The sequence below is a fragment of the Salvelinus fontinalis genome, chromosome 8 (genome assembly GCF_029448725.1).
Source record: "Salvelinus fontinalis isolate EN_2023a chromosome 8, ASM2944872v1, whole genome shotgun sequence".
In the NCBI taxonomy this organism is placed as follows: Eukaryota; Metazoa; Chordata; class Actinopteri; order Salmoniformes; family Salmonidae; genus Salvelinus; species Salvelinus fontinalis.
In genome coordinates this window covers 24469426-24493719 of record NC_074672.1, presented here as the reverse complement: position 1 = coordinate 24493719, position 24294 = coordinate 24469426, and the positions used below count along the sequence as shown (strand labels likewise).

General features: G+C 41.3%; 1 protein-coding gene across 1 annotated transcript in view; it reads left to right on the top strand.

The window, feature by feature from the left end:
* Positions 1 to 24294, top strand: part of LOC129860927 (5'-nucleotidase domain-containing protein 2-like) — a 34602-nt gene that overhangs the window by 3133 nt on the left and 7175 nt on the right. Inside the window, exons 2-11 of the mRNA XM_055931859.1 lie at positions 3209 to 3393; positions 3502 to 3576; positions 3675 to 3730; positions 4738 to 4831; positions 14331 to 14459; positions 19114 to 19174; positions 19854 to 19956; positions 20104 to 20205; positions 20340 to 20421; positions 23205 to 23291. Of these exons, the coding sequence (XP_055787834.1) occupies positions 3209 to 3393; positions 3502 to 3576; positions 3675 to 3730; positions 4738 to 4831; positions 14331 to 14459; positions 19114 to 19174; positions 19854 to 19956; positions 20104 to 20205; positions 20340 to 20421; positions 23205 to 23291 (974 nt within the window). The remainder of the gene's footprint in view (positions 1 to 3208; positions 3394 to 3501; positions 3577 to 3674; positions 3731 to 4737; positions 4832 to 14330; positions 14460 to 19113; positions 19175 to 19853; positions 19957 to 20103; positions 20206 to 20339; positions 20422 to 23204; positions 23292 to 24294) is intronic.

Here is a 24294-nt window from a genome sequence, read left to right as displayed (position 1 = left end):
AACATTATTTTGTTTGATTTGTTACATTAAAGCTGCAATATGAAAGTTTTTGGGCAACCCGACCAAATGTACATAGAAATTTCAGTTATAGATCTGTCATCCTCATATAACCTTTTTCGGCAAGACAGATCTTCCAAAGTTGGTGGAGTGGCAATCTTTACCAGGGAACACCTTCAGTACTCGGTTGTCTCCACCAAGTCTGTCCCCAAACAATTTGATGTGCTGGTTTTGCGCATTAAACTTTCAAATAACTCTTTGTTGACTGTTGCTGGGTGTTATCGGCCACCATCAGCACTGGCCTGTACCTGGCCCCTTACGCTAAGTCTGAATTTGTCCTGCTAGGTGACCTAAACTGGGACATGCTTAAACCACCTGACCAAGTCCTAAAGCAATGGGACTCCCTAAATCTCTCAGATTATTAGCAATCCCACAAGGTATGACTTCAAACACCCAGAAAAGGCTACTCTCCTTGATGTTATCCTTACAAATAATCCTGATAGGTATCAGTCTGGTGTTTTCTGTAATGACCTTAGTGATCACTATTTTACAGCCTGTGTTCGTAATGGCTGCTCTGTGAAACGACCTGTCCTGACTTGTCATAGACATGCTCATTAATAAACTTGAATGAGCAATCCTTCCTTCATGATCTGGCCTCTCTCAATTGGTATAGAATCAGCTTGATCCCTTCTGTCGAAGACGCTTGGACCTTCTTTTTTATATTTTCAGTGGTATCGTTAACAACTACACGCCCATAAAGAAAATGAGAATTAAAAACAGGTTCTGCCCCTGTGTGTTGTAATGTTGTTATGTCTCTTATTGTGATGCGTGTTTTGTCCTATATTTTAAATGTATTATTAATCCCAGCCCCCGTCCCAGTAGGAGGCCTTTTGCCTTCTGGTAGGCCGTCATTGTAAATAATAATTTGTTCTTAACTGATTTGCCTAGTTAAATAAAGGGTAAATTAAAAAAAAAAGCGGTAGATCTGTTCTATGTTTGCTATTTCTATGCTTCCCGTTCTTAAGTTTCGTTTTTGCATCTTTAACCTTTGGTTTTGAACACCTTCAAACAGCTGAAATACTGTACAATGTTTTTGGTTGTTGCAAATATATTTCACAGCGGTTTACATGCTACAATGATTTTCTACACTCTTAAGTGCTTGTTTTCACAAACTGAAATTAAGCTAACTATTAGAATTTCAGCAAACAGGAAATGGCAGAGTGATTTTTCCATATTGCACCTTTTAAATTATTCATAATTCAGGAATGACTAAATCTAGATTTAACCTAACATGCTGACCACACCACTCGTGTCGCGTGCTTTGCAAAATAATTGTAGACATACATGTTATTCAATCATTGCACCCACACTGCTCGCGCGTGCCAACGAGTGTCTGCGTTGCCAAGCGCTAAAATATAAGTCAGTTCTATTTGTGACGCTGAATGCAGTGCAAGTCCTGCCTCTCCCATTGGTGTATAGAAGCAGATACCCACATGCCATCTCCTCATTGGTTATAACCACATGGGTGATTGCAATTTTTTTTAACCTTTATTTAACCAGGCAAGTCAGTTAAGAACAAATTCTTATTTTCAATGACAGCCTAGGAACAGTGGGTTAGGTTAACTGCCTTGTTCAGGGGCAGAACGACAGCTTTTTACCTTGTAAGCTCGGGATTTAATCTTGCAACCTTTCGGTTACTAGTCCAACTCTCTAACCACTAGACTACCTGCCATAACAAGCTAGCTTGCTACCTAACAAGACTACCGAGCTAACTAGCTAGCTCACAAGACTAGCAAAACTAGCTGTTTTGTTCCTTGCATGCAATTGGCTGTCAAGACCGGCACGCAGCCTGGGAGACAGACCTCAGAAAATAAATTGTACACCTCCACAAGTCTGGTTCATCCTTGGGAGCAATTTCCAAACGCCTGAAGGTACCACGTTCACCTGTACAAGCAATAGTACGCACGTATTAACACCATGGGACAACGCAGCCATCATACTGCTCAGGAAGGAGACGCGTTCTGTCTCCTAGAGATGAACGTACTTTGGTGCGAAAAGTGCATATCAATCCCAGAACAACAGCAAAGGACCTTGTGAAGATGCTGGAGGAAACGGGTACAAAAGTATCTATATCCACAGTAAAACGAGTCCTATATCGACATAACCTGAAAGGACACTCAGCAAGGAAGAAGCCACTGCTCCAAAACCGCCATAGAAAGCCGTCTGGCTTTTATGTTCGTAGTTTTTGGAGAAATGTCCTCTGGTCTGATGAATCAAGAATAGAACTGTTTGGCCACAATGACCATTGTTATGTTTGGAGGAAAAAGGGTGAGGCTTGCAAGCCAAAGAACACCATCCCAACCTTGAAGCACGGGGGTGGCAGCATCATGTTGTGGGGGTGCTTTGCTGCAGGAGGGACTGGTGCACTTTACAAAATAGATGGCATCATGTGGAATGAAAATTAGGTGTATATAAGCAACATCAAGACATCAGTCAGGAAGTTAAAGCTTGGTCACAAATGGGTCTTCCAAATGGACAATGACCCCAAGCATACTTCCAAAGTTGTGGGAAAATGGCTTAAGGACAACAAAGTCAAGGTATTGGAGTGGCCATAACAAAGCCCTGACCTCAATCCTATAGAAAATGTGTGGGCAGAACTGAAAAAATGTGTGCGACCAAGGAGGCCTACAAACCTGACTCAGTTACAGCTCTGTCAGGAGGAATGGGCCAAAATGTACCCAACTTATTGTGGGAAGCTTGTGGAAGACTACCTAAAACGTTTGACCCAAATTAAACAATTTAAAGGCAATGCTACCAGAAACTAATTGAGTGTGTGTAAACTTCTGACCCACTGGGAATGTGATGAAAGAAATAAAAGCTGAAATAAGTCATTCTCGCTACTATTATTCTGACATTTCACATTCTTAAAATAAAGTGGTGATCCTAACTGTCCTAATATAGGGAATCTTTACTACGATTAAATGTCAGGAATTGTGAAAAACTGAGTTTAAATGTATTTGGCTAAGGTGTGTGTAAACTTCCAACTTCAACTGTACATCTTTGGTCATTTAGAACAATAAACCACTTACTGACCAAAATTGTAAGCCCAGGCTCTTTAGATTATCCACACAATGCATTGAAGACAAATCATGAAGCTGGATCATGTTAGATTTTTTATTTTTGTGTAATGTCTCCCCCTCCTTTTCTGCAGATTTGATTCCTCCAGGTGTATGTAACTTACTGAACCCCTCCACCATCTATGCCAACAATGAGGTTGACTTGGACAAAGTGGAAATCTATGGCTTTGATTATGACTACACGCTCGCTTTGTACTCCAACACTCTTGATACAATGATCTACAATACAGCTCGAGACTTCCTTGTCAAACACTACAAGGTTAGTTTTATGGAAATGTGATGCTGTTTGCCTCATATCCTCATACAAATGGTCATTGTGCACATTGTTTGATTGAATTTAAATTGTTACTTTTAATTCCCCTAACAGTATCCAGAGGGCATTAGCAAGTATGACTATATTCCCAACTTCGCTGCTCGTGGTCTCCACTATGACATTCAGAAGGTAAGTGTTTTTATGGGTGTATAAAAGCTTATAAACATTCAAAGTTTGAGTGAAAGGAAATGGTAGTTCAGGCAATAAAATTATAATGTTTCATGCAGGGACTGTTGATGAAAATTGATGCCTTCCATTACATTCAGCTGGGGACTGTATACAGGTGAGACACTTGCTGGGGGAATATATGGGAAACCGAAGGCCTAAACTCAACAAATCAAATTTTATTAGTCACATGCGCCAACTACAACAGGTGTAGTAGACCTTACCGTGAAATGCTTACTTATGAGCCCTTAACCAACAATGCAGAGTTTTTAAAAAGTAAGAAAAAAATTGCTGAATAAACTTAAGGAAAAATAGTAACACAATGAAATAAGAATAACTTTAGGCGTGCGTGCAATTTATTTTAGAATGCTTTATTTTGACTGATAATGACCCAACTGATGCCGGGCGGGCAGTGAACGCTCTGTCCTCTTTGACACTCTGCTCAATTTCAACGTGTCTATTTTTGTTTTTTTGGCTGGTGCTGTAGTCACACAAAACATTTTGTCCTTATTAAAACATTTGAGCTCATTTGAATATGAAGAGTTAGCTAAGGGTTGAGGCTTTACCATACATGCTAAATTAGACCAATTTATCCACTTCTGGAAACATCGTTATTAGCAAAGATGATTGGAGGTATGGACCATCCTGATAGCATACAGTCAATGCAAAAGCCAGAACTGTCATTGGAGGTGTATTTGCCGACGTTGAAAGAGAGGGAGATGAGAATTTACATTTTTTTTTCAAGGTAAGCTGTTGAAAAGGATAACTTTTTGGAGGGTGCTCAAAAGTGTATATTTATTATTCTTGAAGTTACTAGCAACAGCTTGCTACTGATGGTATTAACTATGCAGATACTAAACATAACTGACTGAGACTCATTAATTTGAAGTATCAGAGTCCTATCAAATCTTGCTAGGTACCGAGTGCACCACCAGCCAAACTAGAATCAGGACGATGTTCACACTGTCTATTGATTTTACCGCTCTGCTCTTCCTGTCCACCCTCCCGCTTCTGTTGAGTTTTGTGCACAACGTTTTTTCTAATAGCAATACTCTTTGCTATTGGTATGTCATGTATTCAATTATGTAATAGAAAGACCATAATGAGAGATGTTGATTCCCACAGGGGTCTGAATCCTGTCCCAGATGAGGAGGTTTTGGAGCTCTACGGTGGAACTAACCATGTCCCTCTTGAGGAAGTCAGTGGCTTCTATGGAAAGGTCATTACTTACATTCTTCTACCTTTTCACACATACCAACAAATGAGTGTGATCATTCTACAGTGGCCCCTGGAGCGTATACTCAAACCAGTGTGATTAGAATGCTTATTTTTAACATCCATTTTTGAATGACGCAACAATCAGCATTTGAGCTGGCCACACTGTTTTTCACAGAAGCATTTTGCACAAACACAGTCCTTACAAAGTTATTTCCAGAATGTGAGCAGTTGATTTTTGGATGCAATGTTCAGACATTCACAGAAGTAGCTACAGCATAACACAATCATCCAAACCAGAAAATGTAGGCTGCATTTTTCTAGCGCTAAGTGAGGAAAGATTGACGTAACACAAGGGGTCATATTTTTATAACTCTCGGCTGACAAACTACTATGAATTAACTAATAGCAATTATTATTTATAATTAATCACATCACGGGTGAGGTCACCATTGATCAAAATAATTGTTTGAAACTTTCTGGAAATCAAAAGTAATCCGATGATGGGTAGTTTGTGCTCACCGGCATGTTTTTGATTATTCACGTCAACCAAAGATAATACAAGGAGACAAGATGAGTTTGGTCTGTTTATAGTATGCATGTTGAAGGGGGTGTGTTGTCTACGATCATTCTCTTCCCTTCATTCACTTCCGGAAGATTACCTGAAAGATGAGTGAACCATTCCTTCGCCTCATTATAACATCTTTGGTCTGACAGACGTTTAGGTGATACCCAGAATGCATTGTATAATGTCAACAAACATGGCGCCACACATAGCTGGCAAATAGCTTAGCATTAGCTCATTATAAACAGTACAACCTTCAAAAAAGTATTTTACACACATCATAGGTGTCCATTACAATCTATGCAATAATCGGAATACATTATTTGTCACCGGTACTGTGAATAAAACTGTAAGTACATTATACCCATACATACATATTGTATGCGCCTACAGTAGAAACGACAACACAATATAGAGAAAATAAGGAACCTACTTTGATAGGAACGCATGTCCAAAGTTATTATTTGTAAGGAAAACCAAAATGTTCCAATTTGTGCAAGACTGCGCAAATATTGGTGAAGTGCGTGGGCTCTCGAAGAGAGAAGTTTGTCCGGCTCAGTAAAGCCTCATACATAAATTGTCCGCAACGTTGAAATGAGCTACTTCTATGTGAATTAATGAGGAGGCGGAACACAGCTCAATTCAAACTGTTGTTAGAAAATACAACTTGTTAGAAAATAATTTGAAATTGACAAGTTGAAACATAATTAGCAGGAAGCGCGTGTTAACTGTCCTGTTGCGTTATAATCTTATAATCACATTTTGGAACAGTGAGTGCATTCTGACATCACGTGCATAAAACAACACACTGGGGCGACCGTTAGATATTTGGAGCTCGTATGAAAAGGTTAACTGAAAAATAAGGACCGGAGACACTAAAATAGAATATACAGTGTATTCAGAAAGTATTCAGACCCCTTCACATTTTCCAAATTTTATTACATTACAGCCTTATTATAAAATGGATTAAATTGTTTTTTCCCCCTCAAATTTTACCGCAATAGCACATAATGACAAAGAAAAAAACAGGTATTTAAACATTTTTGCCAATATATTAAAAATAAAAAATGGAAATATCAAATGTACATACAGTGGGGCAAAAAAGTATTTAGTCAGCCACCAATTGTGCAAGTTCTCCCACTTAAAAAGATGAGGCCTGTAATTTTCATCATAGGTACACTTCAACTATGCCAGACAAAATGAGGGAAAAAAATCCAGAAAATCACATTGTAGGATTTTTAATGAATTTATTTGCAAATTATGGTGGAAAATAAGTATTTGGTCACCTACAAACAAGCAAGATTTCTGGCTCTCGCAGACCTGTAACTTCTTCTTTAAGAGGCTCCTGTCCTCCACTCGTTACCTGTATTAATGACACCTGTTTGAACTTATCAGTATAAAAGACACCTGTCCACAACCTCAAACAGTCACACTCCAAACTCCACTATGGCCAAGACCAAAGAGCTGTCAAAGGACACCAGAAACAAAATTGTAGACCTGCACCAGGCTGGGAAGACTGAATCTGCAATAGGTAAGCAGCTTGGTTTGAAGAAATCAACTGTGGGAGCAATTATTAGGAAATGATAGACATACAAGACAACTGATAATCTCCCTCGATCTGGGGCTCCACGCAAGATCTCACCCCATGGGGTCAAAATGATCACAAGAACGGTGAGCAAAAATCCCAGAACCACACGGGGGGACCTAGTGAATGACCTGCAGAGAGCTGGGACGAAAGTAACAAAGCCTACCATCAGTAACACAGTACGCCGCCAGGGACTCAAATCCTGCGGTGCCAGACGTGTCCCCCTGCTTAAGCCAGTACATGTCCAGGCCCGTCTGAAGTTTGCTAGAGAGCATTTGGATGATTCAGAAGAAGATTGGGAGAATGTCATATGGTCAGATGAAACCAAAATAGAACGTTTTGGTAAAAACTCAACTCGTTGTGTTTGGAGGACAAAGAATGCTGAGTTGCATCCAAAGAACACCATACCTACTGTGAAGCATGGGGGTGGAAACATCATGCTTTGGGGCTGTTTTTCTGCCAGGACGACTGATCCATGTAAAGGACAGAATGAATGGGGCCATGTATCATGAGATTGAGTGAAAACCTCCTTCCATCAGCAAGGGCATTGAAGATGAAACGCGGCTGGGTCTTTCAGCATGACAATGATCCCAAACACACCTCCCGGGCAACGAAGGAGTGGCTTCGTAAGAAGCATTTCAAGGTCCTGGAGTGGCCTAGCCAGTCTCCAGATCTCAACCCCATAGAAAATCTTTGGAGGGAGTTGAAAGTCCGTGTTGCCCAGCAACAGCCCCAAAACATCACTGCTCTAGAGGAGATCTGCATGGAGGAATGGGCCAAAATACCAGCAACAGTGTGTGAAAACCTTGTGAAGACTTACAGAAAACATTTGCCCTCTGTCATTGCCAACAAAGGGTATATAACAAAGTATTGAGAAACTTTTGTTATTGACCAAATACTTATTTTCCACCATAATTTGCAAATAAATTCATTAAATCCTACAATGTGATTTTCTGGATTTTTTTTCCTCATTTTGTCTGTCATAGTTGAAGTGTACCTATGATGAAAATTACAGGCCTCTCATCTTTTTAAGTGGGAGAACTTGCACAATTGGTGGCTGACTAAATACTTTTTTGCCCCACTAAGTATTCAGACCATTTACTCAGTACTTTGTTTAAACACCTTTGGCAGCGATTACAGCCTTGAGTCTTCTTGGGTAGGACGCTACAAGCTTGGCACACCTGTATTTGGGGAGTTTCTCCCATTTCTTCTTTGCAGATCATCTCAAGCTCTGTCAGGTTGGATGGGGAGTGTCGGTGCACAGCTATTTCCAGGTCTCTCTAAAGATGTTTGATTGGGTTTAAGTCTGGGCTCTGGCTGAGCCACTCAAGGACATTCAGAGACTTGTCCCGAAGCCACTCCTGCGTTGTCTTGGCTGTGTGCTTAGGGTCGGTGTCCTGTTAGAAGGTGAATCTTTGCCCCAGTCTGAGGTCCTGAGCACTCTGGAGCAGGTTTTCATCGAGGATCTCTGTACTTTTCTCCGTTCATCTTTCCCTCGATCCTGACTAGTCTCCCAGTCCCTGCCGCTGAAAAACATCCCCACAGCATGATGCAGCCACCATCATGCTTCACCGTAGGGATGGTGCCAGGTTTTCTCCAGGCGTGAGGCTTGGCATTCAGGTCAAAGAGTTCAATCTTGGTTTCATCAGACCAGAGAATATTGTTCCTCATGGTCTGAGAGTCTTAAGGTGCCTTTTGGTAAACTAGAAGCGGGCTGTCATGTGCCTTTTACTGAGGAGTGGCTTCCGTCTTGCCACTCTACCATAAAGGCCTGATTGGTGGAGTGCTTCAGAGATGGTTGTCCTTCTGGAAGGTTCTCCCATCTCCACAGAGGAACTCTTGAGCTCTGTCAGCGTGACCATCAAGTTCTTGATCACCTTCCTGACCAAGGCTCTTCTCCCCTGATTCTTCAGTTTGGCAGAGCGGCCATCACTTAAGAATGATGGAGGCCAATGTGTTCTTGGGGACCTTCAATGCTGCAGAAATGTTTTGATACCCTTCCCCAGATCTGTGCCTCAACACAATCCTGTCTCGGAGCTCTACGGACCTCATGGCTTGGTTTTTGAACTGACATGCACTGTCAACTGTGGGACTTAATATAGACAGGTGTTTGCCTTTCCAAATCATGTCCAATCAATTGAATTTACCACGGGTGGACTCCAATCAAGTTGTAGAAACATCTCAAGGATGATCAATGGAAACAGGATGCACCTGAGCTCATTGTCAAGTCTCATAGCAAAGGGTCTAAATACTTATGTAAATAAGGTATTTTTGTTGTTCATTTTGCAAACATTTATATAAAGCAGTTTTGCTTTGTCATTATGGGGTATTGTGTGTAGATTGAAGAGGGACAATGTCAATTTGATACATTTTAGAATATGGTTGTGATTTAACAAAATGTGGAAAAAAGTCAAAGGGTCTGAATACTTTCTGAACGCACGATATGTTTGAAAATCCGTGGATTTTTCTGCAATTGTTGCCAAATTTGCAGTCTTTAAAGATAAAATAATGGTTAAAAGCCTGCGTAAAAGACTTGCATTAATGATCAGTTCCCGAAGGAAATTGCAAGTTCTGTACCCACTCTTAAAAGGGAAACGTGTAGCTCTCGTAGTCGATAAACTGTATATTGATAACCAAATGTTCCGAGACACCAAGACTACTCTATGGCTATTCTAAATATAACAAAGTTTCCATAGAGGAGTCGAATAATGAAACACCCAATACTATCCATGGTAGGGATTGTGAGAAAAAAAAAATAGATGAAGACAAATCTTCAAATATAAGGAACTGGAACACAGAAGTATTCAGAATCAACATGGTAGGGATAAAAACACAGCAAACACAGGACATAGAAGGCACAGTATTCTGGGTAAGTCCTGGTGTATTGTGATTGAAGGCATTATGTGTGTTTTTGTGTTTGGAAAAAGTGTTGAACTAGGCGATTGAAAAATGAAAATGGTTGCGAATATCAGGGCGCTATGTGTGTCTGCGAGCAAGGGTTGTGAAAGGGAGCTTTCATTTTTTTGCAGATATTGGATATACATTTTAGAATAAATTATAAATATAGTTTAGTTATTTATTGTCCTATCATAATGGAACGGTCCCCAACCCTTGACACCCACCTTAGTGACCCATACATTAAGGAGAAGTCCAAATCTGTTATGGGTCTACTGTATATTTTTTATTTATTTAACTAGGCAAGTCAGTTAACAAATTCTTATTTACAATGACGGCCTAACCCGGATGACGCTGGACCAATTGTGCACCGCCCTATAGGACTTTCAATTTTGGATAATGTCTTATAAAATGGGTTAAAGTTATGTATAGTAACCCTAGGTATAAAATAGCAAATAATGGTTACTTCTCAGAAACTATTAAACTGTCAAGAAGATTAAAACAAGGTTGTCCACTATTGGCATATCTATTTATGGCCATCGAAATGTTAGCTATTAAAATCAGATCCAACAATAATATCAAGGGGTTAGAAATCAGGGGCTTAAAAACAAAGGTGTAATTGTATGCTGATGATTCATGCTTTCTTTTAAATCCACAATTTTGATCCCTCCACAGCCTCAAAACCGCTATGGATTGCAACCAAATTATGATATGTTTTTTTATATATTACGTATTGGATCATTAAAAAAGTAAACTTTAATATTATCATGTACTTTACTAATAAAATGGTCTGATGGTGGTGTACATACTCGGTATACAGTCGTGGCCAAAAGTTTTGAGAATGACACATATTAATTTTCACAAAGTCTGCTGCCTCAGTTTGTATGATGGCAATTTGCATATACTCCAGAATGTTATGAAGAGTGATCAGATGAATTGCAATTAATTGCAAAGTCCCTCTTTGCCATGCAAATGAACTGAATTCCCCCAAAAAACATTTCCACTGCATTTCAGCCCTGCCACAAAAGGAACAGCTGACCTCATGTCAGTGATTCTCTCGTTAACACAGGTGTGAGTGTTGACGAGGACAAGGCTGGAGATCACTCTGTCATGCTGATTGAGTTCAAATAACAGACTGGAAACTTCAAATAGAGGGTGGTGCTTGGAATCATTGTTCTTCCTCTGTCAACCATGGTTACCTGCAAGGAAACACGTGCCGTCATCATTGCTTTGCACAAAAAGGGCTTCACAGGCAAGGATATTGCTGCCAGTAAGATTGCACCTGAATCAACAATTTATCAGGTCATCAAGAACTTCAAGGAGAGCGGTTCAATTGTTGTGAAGAAGTCTTCAGGGCGCCCAAGAAAGTCCAGCAAGCGCCAGGACCGTTTCCTAAAGTTGATTCAGCTACGGGATCGGGGCACCACCAGTACAGAGCTTGCTCAGGAATGGCAGCAGGCAGGTGTGAGTGCATCTGCACGCACAGTGAGGCGAAGACTTTTGGAAGATGGCCTGGTGTCAAGAAGGGCAGCAAAGAAGCCACTTCTCTCCAGGAAAAACATCAGGGACAGACTGATATTCTGCAAAAGGTACAGGGATTGGACTGCTGAGGACTGGGGTAAAGTCATTTTCTCTGATGAACCCCCTTTCCGATTGTTTGGGGCATCTGGAAAAAAGTTTGTCCAGAGAAGACAAGGTGAGAGCTACCATCAGTCCTGTGTCATGCCAACAGTAAAGCATCCTGAGACCATTCATGTGTGGGGTTGCTTCTCAGCCAAGGGAGTGGGCTCACTCACTTTTGCCTAAGAACATAGCCATGAATAAAGAAATGGTACCAACACATCCTCCGAGAGCAACTTCTCCCAACCATCCAGGAACAGTTTGGTGACGGACAATGCATTTTCCAGCATGATGGAGCACCTTGCATAAGGCAAAAGTGATAACTAAGTGGCTCGGGGAACAAAACATCGATATTTTGGGTCCATGGACAGAACTCCCTAGACCTTAATCCCATTGAGGACTTGTGGTCAATCCTCGAGGCGGGTGGACAAACAAAAACCCACAGATTCTGGCAAACTCCAAGCATTGATTATGCAAGAATGGGCTGCCATCAGTCAGGATGTGGCCCAGAAGTTAATTGACAGCATGCCAGGGCAGATTGCAGAGGTCTTAAAAAAGAAAGGTCGACACTGCACATTTTGACTCTTTGCATCAATTTCATGTAATTGTCAATAAAAGCTTTTGACACTTATGAAATGCTTGTAATTATACTTCAGTATTCCATAGTAACATCTGACAAAAATATCTAAAGACACTGAGGCAGCAGACTTTGAAAATTAATATTTGTGTCATTCTCAAAACTTTTGGCCACGACTGTACATATCCCGAAAGAAAGAAATTGTCTTACTACAATAAATGTTAATAGAAAGTTACCAAAATGTATATGATTTTGCTACCATGGAAGGGAAAATATCTGTCTATTTGTGGAAAACTCACCCTGATTAACTCTTTAGTCATATCCCAGTTTGCTTATGGTCTTCCCTACACCTAGCGACCTGTTTTTTAATTATATGAGCAGAAAATATACAATTTTATTTGGAAAGGCAAGCCAGACAAAATTAAACAGGCCTATTTATATGATGAATATGATTTCGGTGGGCAGAAATTGTAATATTTAAGCAATAGACCTCTCACAGAAGGCGTCAGTGTAACGGCAGCCTTCCCTCTCTTCACGAGAAGAGAGAGTGTATTAGGGATCGGACCAAGACGCAGCGTATTCCGTGTTCAACATATTTAATGACAGACGAAAACGTGAACACTTACAAACTACAAAATAACAAACGTGTCTTACCGATACAGTCCGTTCTGATGCAGACAAAACAAAGAGACAGGAAACAACCACCCACAAAATCCCAACACAAAACAAGCCACCTATATATGATTCTCAATCAGGGACAACGATTGACAGCTGCCTCTGAGAACCATATTAGGCCGAACACAGAAACAGACAAACTAGACACACAACATAGAATGCCCACCCAGCTCACGTCCTGACCAACACTAAAACAAGCAAAACACATAAGCACTATGGTCACGACGTGACAGTCAGTCATACAAAAGTTATATTTAAATCCAAACTGGTTCTCTAGCAGATTAGTAAGAATGCCTCATCCCATGCTCAAGAACGGCCTTTTTCCCTTTATTCAGATTACAGTCTCTCACATTTGGTTATTTGAAAATAAGAATATCGCTATTCTCCAAAAATCGCTATTTTTAAAACAAGCCATAGAAAGTTGATTGTAATTTCTGTTTAATCCACCAGAAAAGACAGAACAAATAATACAGCAAATATTGTGGTTAAACTCAAATATACTAATTGAAAAAAACATAGTTAAAAAAAAAAATATTATAAAAAAAAGAATCTTTGTCAATTATATCATAAATAGGACTGGTGGAGATATGTCATACATGCAGCTAACAAAAATATATGGAAATGTCTGCTCTACCCAAAATTATAACCAACTAATTGCAGAATTACCGCAAAAATGGAAGAGACAAGCGGAAGGGGGGGGGGGGGGGAGAGTAAGGAACTTGTCTGTTGGCCCTGCATTAAAGACCAAAATTGGATAAAGAACATTGTGATAAATGAAAGAGTTTCATTTTAGGCCCAAATAATTGACAGCTGTGCCATATAGATTGAAAAATAATTGGGAAGATATTTTTGATGTACCGATTCCATGGCACATGGACTCAATTTCGAGTCTCATAGCAAAGGGTCTGAATGCTTATGTAAATAAGGTATTTGTGGTTTTTATTTTTAATAAATGTCCAAACATATCTATAAACCTGTTTACCCTTTGTCATTGCGGGGTATTGTGTGTAGCTTGATGAGGAACATTTTTTATTCAATCCATTTTAGAATAAGGCTGTAACGTAACAAACTGTGGAAAAAGTGAAGGGGTCTGAATACTTTCCGAATGCACTATAAATATCAAGCTTTACCGTGTCAAGCATGTCCATGACCTGCTCTTCACCATATTTTATTTTAATCAGTCCTATGGAGACCTAAGGCCAGCTACTGTAGAAACATATATGGTCCCACTCCATTATTGCTCTGTAAATCTTGTTACCTCAGAGCTTTGGGTGAAGTTGAGTTTATTTGCCCACTTCATAAAATTGCCTACTAACCTAATGGTCAGTGTTCGGCTCCTACTGTATTACGGGAATAAAAAGCAATTAACTGACTGGAGTGCATGAATATGTCTAACTTGGTTTAGAATAAGATGGTATTTGTGTTAGATTGTCATCCCACTAATTTCACACAAGGATTAGATCTGTATTAAGATCTGTGATAGGCTAAATAATTAGTAAGCATTTTTAATCATCAGATTTGTTGTTTGTTTTCTTGCTGGGGCTCAGCTTTGTCTTCTATCCCATTGAGCTAACGTTATCTTACAGGGTCCTGTGATGAAGCAGTTCATGGATGTTTTCTCCATCCCAGAGATGACTCTCCTGGCTGCTGCCAATGACTACTTCAACTCCAATGACATTGAATATGACCCTGGTCATCTCTACAAAGACGTTTCAGTGAGTACATTCGGCAACAAAACACTGACATTCTGACAAACTTGATTCCAAAGAAAGTACTGTATTTTAATTAAGACATTCAAACTGAAACCAGCTTTGAAAATGTGGGCAAATAACTGGTTCTGGAAATAGAGGCTTTTAACAAAAAATGCTTTTTGACTTAAATAATGTAACTAACTTAGTTGATTGCTGCATCCTAGCTCATAAGTAGTTGCACCAAAATCAATATCTGTGAAGGGTCCTTTTGTCTACCAGTGTGCAAGGCAGTTGGGAATGTGATTTTAACATTTAACATTGCTGTGCCGGTCGTTCAGTGAGCCAAAAGCTCTTTCATTCCCCCTTAATGAAAAAGATGCATACTATTTAATCTTCTCATTCCGTTTAACGGGCAGCTGAACTCAAAAACCAACTTCTCTGGTTGAAAACGGCCAATGTTGCATCAATATTAGTCTAGTCTATATAGCAACATTTTGGTCATTAAGTCACTATCTTCTAAAACTGACATTTGAGAAATTTAGGGAAGCTGTTACGGCACCGAAGCACTTTGCCACTCACCAGTGACTTGAAAAGAGGATTTGGGCCGGAAGGTAGCCTAGTGGTTAAGAGCATTGGGCCAGTAAACAAAATGTCGCTGGTTTGAATCCCAGAGCCGATTAGGTACATCTGTCTGTGCCCTTGAGCAAGGGCCCCGCAAGGGTGCGTGCTCAGCCCCCTCCTATACTCCCTGTTCAGCCATGACTGCGTGGCCATGCATGCCTCCAACTCAATCATCAAGTTTGCAGACGACACAACAGTAGTGGGCTTGATTACCAACAACGACGAGACAGCCTACAGGGAGGAGGTGAGGGCACTCGGAGTGTGGTGTCAGGAAAACAACCTCTCACTCAACGTCAACAAAACAAAGGAGATGATCATGGACTTCAGGAAACAGCAGAGGGAGCTCCCCCCCTATCCACATCGACAGTGGAGAAGATGGAAAGTTTTAAGTTCCTCGGTGTACAAATCACGAACAAACTGAAATGGTTCACCCACATAGACAGTGTGGTGAAGAAGGCGCAACAGCGTCTCTTCAACCTCAGGAGGCTGAAGAAATGTGGCTTGTCACTTAAAACCCACACAAACTTTTACAGATGCACAATTGAGAGCATCCTGTCGGAATTACCGAGGGCAAACTACTCGCCCTCCAGGACACCTCCAGCACCCAATGTCACAGGAATGCCAAAAAGATAATCAAGGACAACAATCACCCGAGCCACTGCTTGTTCACCCCGCTACCAACCAGAAGGCGAGGTCAGTACAGGTGCATCAAAGCTGGGACCGAGAGATTGAAAAACAGCTTCTATCTCAAGGCCATCAGACTACTAAACAGCAATCACTAACTCAGAGAGGCTGCTGCCTACATTGAGATCCAATCACTGGCCACTTTAATAAATGGATCCCAAATCACTTTAAACAATGCCACTTTAATAATGTTTACATATCTTACATTACTCATATCACATGTATATCCTGTATTTTATACCATCGTTTGCATCTTGGCCTTTTCCGCTCGGTCATCACTCATCCATATATTTCTATGTATATATTCTTATTCCATCCCTGTACTTAGATTTGTGTGTGTTAGGTAGTTGTTGTGGAATTATTAGATTACTTGTAAGATATTACTGCACTGTCGGAGCTAGAAGCACAAGCATTTCGCTACACTCGTAATAACATCTGCTGACCATGTGTATGTGACCAATATAATTTGATTTGATTTGAGGCACTTAACCCTAATTGCTCCTGTAAGTTGCTCTGGATAAGAGCGTCTGCTAAATGACAAAACTGTAAATTTGCATTTAGCCCCGTAGCACTCACTTCTGTCATCATGAATAGCTTTGAGAGGCTAATAAAGGATCATATCACCTCCACTTTCCCTGACACCCTAGATCCACTTCAATTTGCATACCGCCCCAATAGATCCACAGACGATGCAATCGCCATCGCACTGCACACTGCCCTATCCCATCTGGACAAGTGGAATACCTATGTAAGGATGCTGCTCATTGAGTACAGCTCAGCCTTCAACACCATAATACCTCCAAGCTCAGCATTAAGCTCAGGGACCTGGGTCTGAACATTGCCCTGTACAACTGGGTCCTGGACTTCCTGATGGGCCACCCCCAGGGGGTGAAGGTAGGAAACAACACCTCCACTACGCTGATCCTCAACACGGGCCCCACGTGGATGCGTGCTCAGCCCCTTCCTGTACTCCCTGTTCACCCATGACTGTGTGGCCATGCACGCCTCCAATTCAATCATCAAGTTTGCAGACGACAGGCCTGATTACCAACAATGATGAGACAGCCTACAGAGAGAAGGTGAGGGCCCTGGCGGATTGGTGCCATGACAATAACCTCTCCCTAAATGTCAACAAAACGAAGGAGCTGATCGTGGACTTCAGGAAACAACAGAGGGAGCACACCCCTATCCACATCGACAGGACCGCAGTGGAGAAGGTGAAAAGCTTCAAGTTCCTCGGCGTACACATCACTGACAAACTGAAATGGTCCACCCTCAGAGACAGTGGCTCAAGAAAATCGGCTTGGCCCCTCACAAACTTTTACAGATGCACTATTGAGAGCATCCTGTCGGGCTGTATCACCGCCTGGTACGGCAACTGCATTGCACGCAACAGCAGGGCTCTCCAGAGGGTGGTGCGGTCTTCCCAACGCATCACCGGGGGCACAGAACCTGCTCTCTAGGACACCAACAGCACCCGATGTCACAGGAAGGTCAAAACGATCATCAAGGATGACAATCATCCGAGCTATAGGCTGTTCACCCCACTGAAGGCGAGGTCAGTACAGGTGCATCAAAGATGGGACCAATAATCTGTTTTTCAGTCTCTCTCACGGCCATCAGACTATTAAATAGCCACTCTTCTGCCCTATATACATAGACATGGGATCACTGGTCACTTTAATAACGGAACACTGGACACTTGAATAATGTTTACATACTGTATTTTACTGTATTCTAGTCAATGCCACTGACATTGCTCATCTTAATATTTAGATATTTCTTAATTCCATTCCTTTACTTTGAGATTTGTATGTATTGTTGTGAATTGTTAGATAATACTGCACTGTTGGAGCTAGGAACACATCCATTTCGTTACACCAGCAATAACATCTGCTAAATATATGTATGTGACCAATAAAATGTGATTTGATTTGATTTAGCTAACGTAGCATGCCTGCTCAATGTGCCTGCTAGCTACTATCTAGCTTTATTGACAAACACAGAGATTATATTTTGCTAGCTACTGGGTTTTGGCACTGATAAACAGAATGAAGCTTGTGCTTTATTTACAGTAGTTTGGCAGCTTGCTAATAAATAAGTTGTAGACAAGTTCTCAAATCAGTCCAGAGGGCAACAGCAGCTGACTCGATGCAGTCTGCAGTGCACTAATAGTTTTCATGCAAATTATTTTACTTAAAATACTGCACCAAACATAGCTAGATGTAAAATTGTGCGATTTAAGACTGTACAAAAACATACAAATTAATGACTGTCACGTGTGCTCCCTCTTCGGTCACTAGGCTGCTCATTATGGCGCACACCTGTCACCATCGTTACGCGCATTATGACACTCACCTGGACTCCATCACCTCTTTGATTACCTGCCCTATATATGTCACTCCCTTTGGTTCCTTCCCCAGGGGTCATTGTTTCTGTTCCTGTGTCATGCCTTCATTGTTCTTATTTTGTATTATGGTGGGTTTATTTATTAAAACACTCACTCCCTGAACTTGCTTCCCGACTCTCAGCGCACATCGTTACAGAATAACGTCTCACCTACGGGAAGCATCAGGGGGTGTTTTTCTTTTTTGTGTCAAGTGGAATGACGTTGGAGCCGCTACAGGCTTTCATGCATCAGCCAGATCGCCAGGCTTCCTTGCCTCAACCGGATCGCCAGGCTCTCACGCCTCAACCGGATCGCCAGGCTCTCACGCCTCAACCGGTTCATCAGGTTTCTGTGCCTTGGCGGAGGTGACCAGTCCGCTCCTGATCCACGGGATTGTCCCTGTGATTGGCGGCTGGAGCTGAACGCAACAGGGAGGGGGTACTGTCAAGTATGCTCGCTCTCCGGCGTCTAGGTCACCAGGCTGCTCGTTATCGCGCACACCTGTCACCATCATTACGAGCATTATGACACTCACCTGGACTCCCATCACCTCCTTGGTTACTTGCCCTATATATGTCACTCCCTTTGGTTCCTTTTTTGTGGTATGGTTGAGAAGGCTAATACATGCCTTGTTTTGTAAAATTGCTGATTCAGAATGTCTATGATTGGTTCTGAACAAACTGTACTTCCCAGTTACAGAAGTACAGTATGTGAGTGGCAAGATTCCAGGGATGCTAGCTGTTTATAGCACACTATGCAACATTCAATGAATGTTCTCTCCCAAGAGAGAGAAGAGAACCATGTTGAAAAAACGGGTCTGGTTAAATTTCCTTTTAGATAGTCGTAGAACGCCATCAAAAGTGTAAATGCAGAAGTCGAGTCAAGAATGTATTTAAACCTTGAGCAAGATGACTGTATATAAGCATACTCGGTGAAAGAAAGCAGTCAGCTCAGCTGCTTATCCACTGTGTTTATTTTCCTAAGGATGCCATTGGAATGGTGCATATCAAAGGCTACATGTACAAGTGGATAATGCAAGACTTGGGTGAGATATACTATTATGTTTTTAAAATATTTGCTTCTAGACATAAATCTCAAATATGTTTGTATCGGATGCTTCCTATGTCACCCACACCCAGTTTGCAGGTTCTCAAACTGAATAGTGCGAAAATCCCCTATATAAAAAGCATTATGGTCTTGATTCACCCTGCAGATAATAGTTTTCGGGTTATGATTAGGTAAAAAAGCATATTTTTTAAGCCAGAAAACCATGGCCAAGTGGAAGTCAAGATAATTGATAAAATGTTACTAACATACTTTAAAGTGCAAAAATATTACCATACTTTAAAGTGAATATAAAAATGATAGTACACTTAACAATTTATAATCTTAAACCCTAGTTTTTGTTTAAATATGTGTTTACGGAGTTCAGGTTTGGCAGGAATTGAGAGAAGAACATTTTAGGACATATCTATCTCTTTATACTCTGCTCTCTCAGTCTCAAGAAAATTACTTTAAATGCCTTCATCTTTTGCTTAAATGCTACAGGACTGTTTCCAAATGGGAAAATCTGCCAGTTTCTTCCAAGGAACAATACATTCTGATGGAAGTGGAATATTTACACACTTTCGAAATGCTCTAGGGATGCTCAGTCTGCTTGAAGTCAGGGGATATTCCAGTCGGAATTGACCCCCCCCCCCCCTCTTCTCATCTCCCTCCCACAGAGAAATATATCCTCAGAGGCGACGAGACATATGCAGTTCTACACCGTCTGGCAAGCCATGGCAAGAAGCTCTTCCTTATAACCAACAGCCCATTTAGCTTTGTGTGAGTCCCACCATCAACCAAACTAACTGAGTTAATCAGAGATATACATGCAGGTTATTGATTTGTTCTCTGGGCACTTTCAGCTCTGCACATTATCTGTACCTTTCGTGGTTGTTGACTAACCAGCTTTTTTTCTTCATTATTTAGAGACAAAGGGATGAAATACATGGTAGGAAAGGACTGGAGGGACTTATTTGACATTGTCATTGTTCAAGCTGACAAACCACACTTCTTCAACAGCTGTGGCAAGTAAGTCTGGTACTCTGCATATCTTTATATTCCCAATCAAGAAGTGTTTAAATTCCGAAACTTTTGTCTTCACATAAATTCACAGAAAATGCATACCGTTCAGGTCATTCTGTGACCATATTTGCCACTTGCAGACCTTTCAGACGTTTGGATAGCAACGGGGACCTTCAGTGGGACAAGATCAAGAGCTTGGATAAGGGCCAGGTCTACAAACAGGTAGGAGCATAGACATTACCCAGCAGTATTCCTGTATACAGTATATGGAACTAAAGTGGCACGTTGGCTGGTACTGTCTTTTCCAACTTGGAAAATATGACTAACTCAAAGTGACTAACTCAGTTGCAGGATTTGCCAGCATTGACTACTTGTGTAACAGATTGTGAATCTCACAAATTACCACAATGACAAAACTGTGTTTGTTCCTTTTATTGTGGGAAGTGAATGACGCATGATTGGACTGGCATGTTAAGTTAACTCTTTAATCAACCTGAATCAAATGTCCAAAGTCTGAGTTAGGCTGGTGTTACAAAGTTGGCTTTTGAAGCCTATGCAAAGATGTTAGTCTTGTCCTTGAATTTAGGTCAGAATAGAATAGACTAAAACTGTATTGTCCATCCAGGATGGACGTCACCTTCCATTAAAAGGATCACATACATTCTCTCACCATACACACTTAAACCAGTCAGTCGATCATACTAAAAACATAGGACATTGATACGTTCACTCACAACTGACTGCTGTCCCAACTGCACTGGATAGATAAGTACATATACGGATCAAATTTACGTTGCATTTAGTAGTCCAACAGCACAGTGAATGAATGTTTGAACACGTTCTTCTTGGCCATGGGCATTCTGAAGCGGTGGCCAGAGAGAAGCCTCTCCAACTGAGGGTGGGAGGAATTGCCAACGACAGCCAGTGCCTTCTTTATGGTTGACTGCTCAAATGTGCCTGTGGTCGACCAATTACTTTGCTGGCTGTGTTTACTATTCTGGTTAGTTTGCTTTTGCTCCTCACGCTCAGATTACCATACCAGACTGTCATATTGAACGTGAAGATGCTCTCCACCAAGCTGCTGTACACCCTCTCCAGAGCATCTTGGCTGACCCCAACCCCCTTCAATTTCCTGATTAAAAACAGGCGCTGGCTTCCTTTAAACAAATAGTCTGCTGCCACGAACTTCAAAATGAGCGGACCAAGGCGCAGCGGATGTTGAGTTCCACATATTTATTTCAAAGTGAAACTTAAGCAAAAACAATAAATCAATAAACGAACAACGAAACGTGACTACGTGGTGCTACATGCACAATACACAAAACAATATCCCACAAACACAGGTGGGATAAATAGCTACTTAAATATGATCCCCAATTAGAGACAACGATTACCAGCTGCCTCTAATTGGGAACCATACAAATCACCAACATAGAAAATATAAACTAAAACACAACATATACATTTTAAACTAGAATACCCTCTAGTCACGCACTGACCTACTACACCATAGAGAAACAAGGGCTCTCTATGGTCAGGGCGTGACAGTACACCCCCAAAGGTGCGGACTCTGGCCGCAAAACCTGAAACCAATTGGGGAGGGTAGGGGGGTGATTAGTGTCGGTGGCGGTAACAAGGGCTCTCTATGGTAAGGACGTGACATCTGCATTCTCTGTAAAACTCAGCTTGTTATCAATTTGCGTCCCTAGGTATTTAAAACATTCAACCAACTCCACTGGTTATTCAGAGAGAGTGGTTGGAACATTAGCAAGTTGTTGCCATTGATGATCAGGTCATTTTGTCTTTTCCACATTGATGTGGAGGGCACTTGACCAGCACCATTCTTGAAGGTTGTTGGTCTGTTTAAAATAGTTGTACCCATCTGATGTAGCATCTTTAAAAAAGAGTCCAACTAGAGCCATGTCATCCGCATACTTGAAAAGGCTCACATTGGCTCCCATTGTTTCGTTGGATCTTCATTTCATTAGTGTAGATAGAGAACAACAACAGTGAAAGGACACACCCCTGGGGCGCCCCTGTGTTCAGGGTCAGTTCCTCAGAGAGGGCCCCATTCATGATGACCCTCTGTGGGCGGTCAGTTTAAGTCCTTGATCCAACCTGCGAGGCCTCCGTTGACATTCAGGTCCAGTAGTCGTTTCAGCAGTATGTGTATTTGCATTGTATTGAAAGCTGAACTAAAATCAAAAAATAACGTGTGCATATGATTTATCATGTTGAAGGTGACTAACTAGCCACCATGTTCACCAAGGTCAGGGTAGCATCCTCAGTCCCCCTCTGTGACTAATAGGCAAACTGTATCAGGTTCAGATGATCTGCTATGGACAGGGTAAGGTGCTTACTAACAACCCTTTCCATGCATTGGGCCAGAAGGGGCGTGAGGGCCACAGGCGAAAGTCATTTGTGATTTGGCCTCTGATTTCTTAGGCACCGGTACAATGGTCGACACCTTCCAGGAGTTTTGCACTGTACAGGTGCTCAGAAGGAGTTTAAACAGTCGTGTGAAGACTTCCTTGAGCTGGTCGGCGCAGACCTTCAGTACTTTTCCCCGTAGTCCATCTGGTGCTGGTGCTTTCTGTGGCTTAATATGTTACAAGCATGAGGCCACCTCGTTCTCTGTTATCTAGACAGGATTTGCGGACAATCGATCAGGCTTGGTAATAAATGGATACCATTTTGAAGAAATGACATGTATTGTTGCCTCACAATTGGACATGTTAACCATGGAGTACTTTTCCTCTAAGAACGCTGCCAACATCATTGCCAGACTGACCCTCAAGGCCAATAATTATCTGTTGCTAAGGCCTCAGCAGAATTTGATGGAAGACCACATCCGTGACCACATAATTACTGTCATTAGTCATGTTATAGTTTTGCCCATCCACGGTCCTTTGTTTGACATATTTCCTCTGTTAACTTCAACCATTGCCTGATTTAACTTAATAATAATTCTTTGTGACATTCATTACGCTGTCTCCTTGTTGTAGGGCAACCTGTTTGACTTTCTCAGGCTCACAGGATGGAGAGGATCCAAGGTGCTGTACTTTGGAGATCATCTGTACAGTGACTTGGCAGTAAGTCTACTATATTTACAGTACCAGTCACAAGTTTGGACACATCTACTCATTCCAGGGTTTTTCTTTATTTTTGCTGTTTTCTACATTGTAGAATAATATTGAAGACATCAAAACTATGAAATAACACATAGAATCATGTATTAACCCAAAAAAGTTTTAAACAAATTCTAATATGTTAGTATATTAATAATAAGTAGCCACCCTTTGTCTTTATGACAGCTTTGCACACTCTTGGCATTCTCTCAACCAGCTTCATGAGGTAGTCACCTGGTGTGCTTTGTTAAAAGTTAGTTTGTGGAATTTCTTTCCTTAATGCCTTTGAGCCAATCAGTTGTGTTTTTACACGGTAGGGGTGGTATACAGAAGATGGCCCTATTTGGTAAAAGACCAAGTCCATATTATGGGAAGGACAGCTCAAATAAGCACAGAGTAACGACAGTCCATTACTTTAAGACATGAAGGTCATTCAATCCAGAACATTTCAAGAACTTGTAAAGTTTCTTCAACTGCAATCGAATAACCAAGCGCTATAATGAAACTGGCTCTCATGAGGACTGCCACAGGACTGGAAGACCCAGAGTTACCTCTGCTGTAGAGGACAAGTTCATTAGAGTTAACAGCCTCAGAAATGTCAGCCCAAATAAATACTTCACAGAGTTCAAGTAACAGACAAATCTCAACATCAACTGTTAATAGGAGACTACGTGAATCAGGCCTTCATGGTCGAATTGCTGCAAAGAAACAACTACTAAAGGACACCAATAATAAGAAGAGACTTGCTTGGGCCAAGAAACACGAGCAATGGACATGAGACCGGTGGAAATCTGTCCTCTGGTCTGATGAGTCCAAATTTGAAATTTTTGGTTCCAACCGCTGTGTCTTTGTGAGATGCAGAGTAGATTAACGGATGATCTCTGCATGTGTGGTTCCCACCGTCAAGCATGGAGGTGTGGTGGTGCTATGCTGGTGACACTGTCTGTGATTTATTTAGAATTCAAGG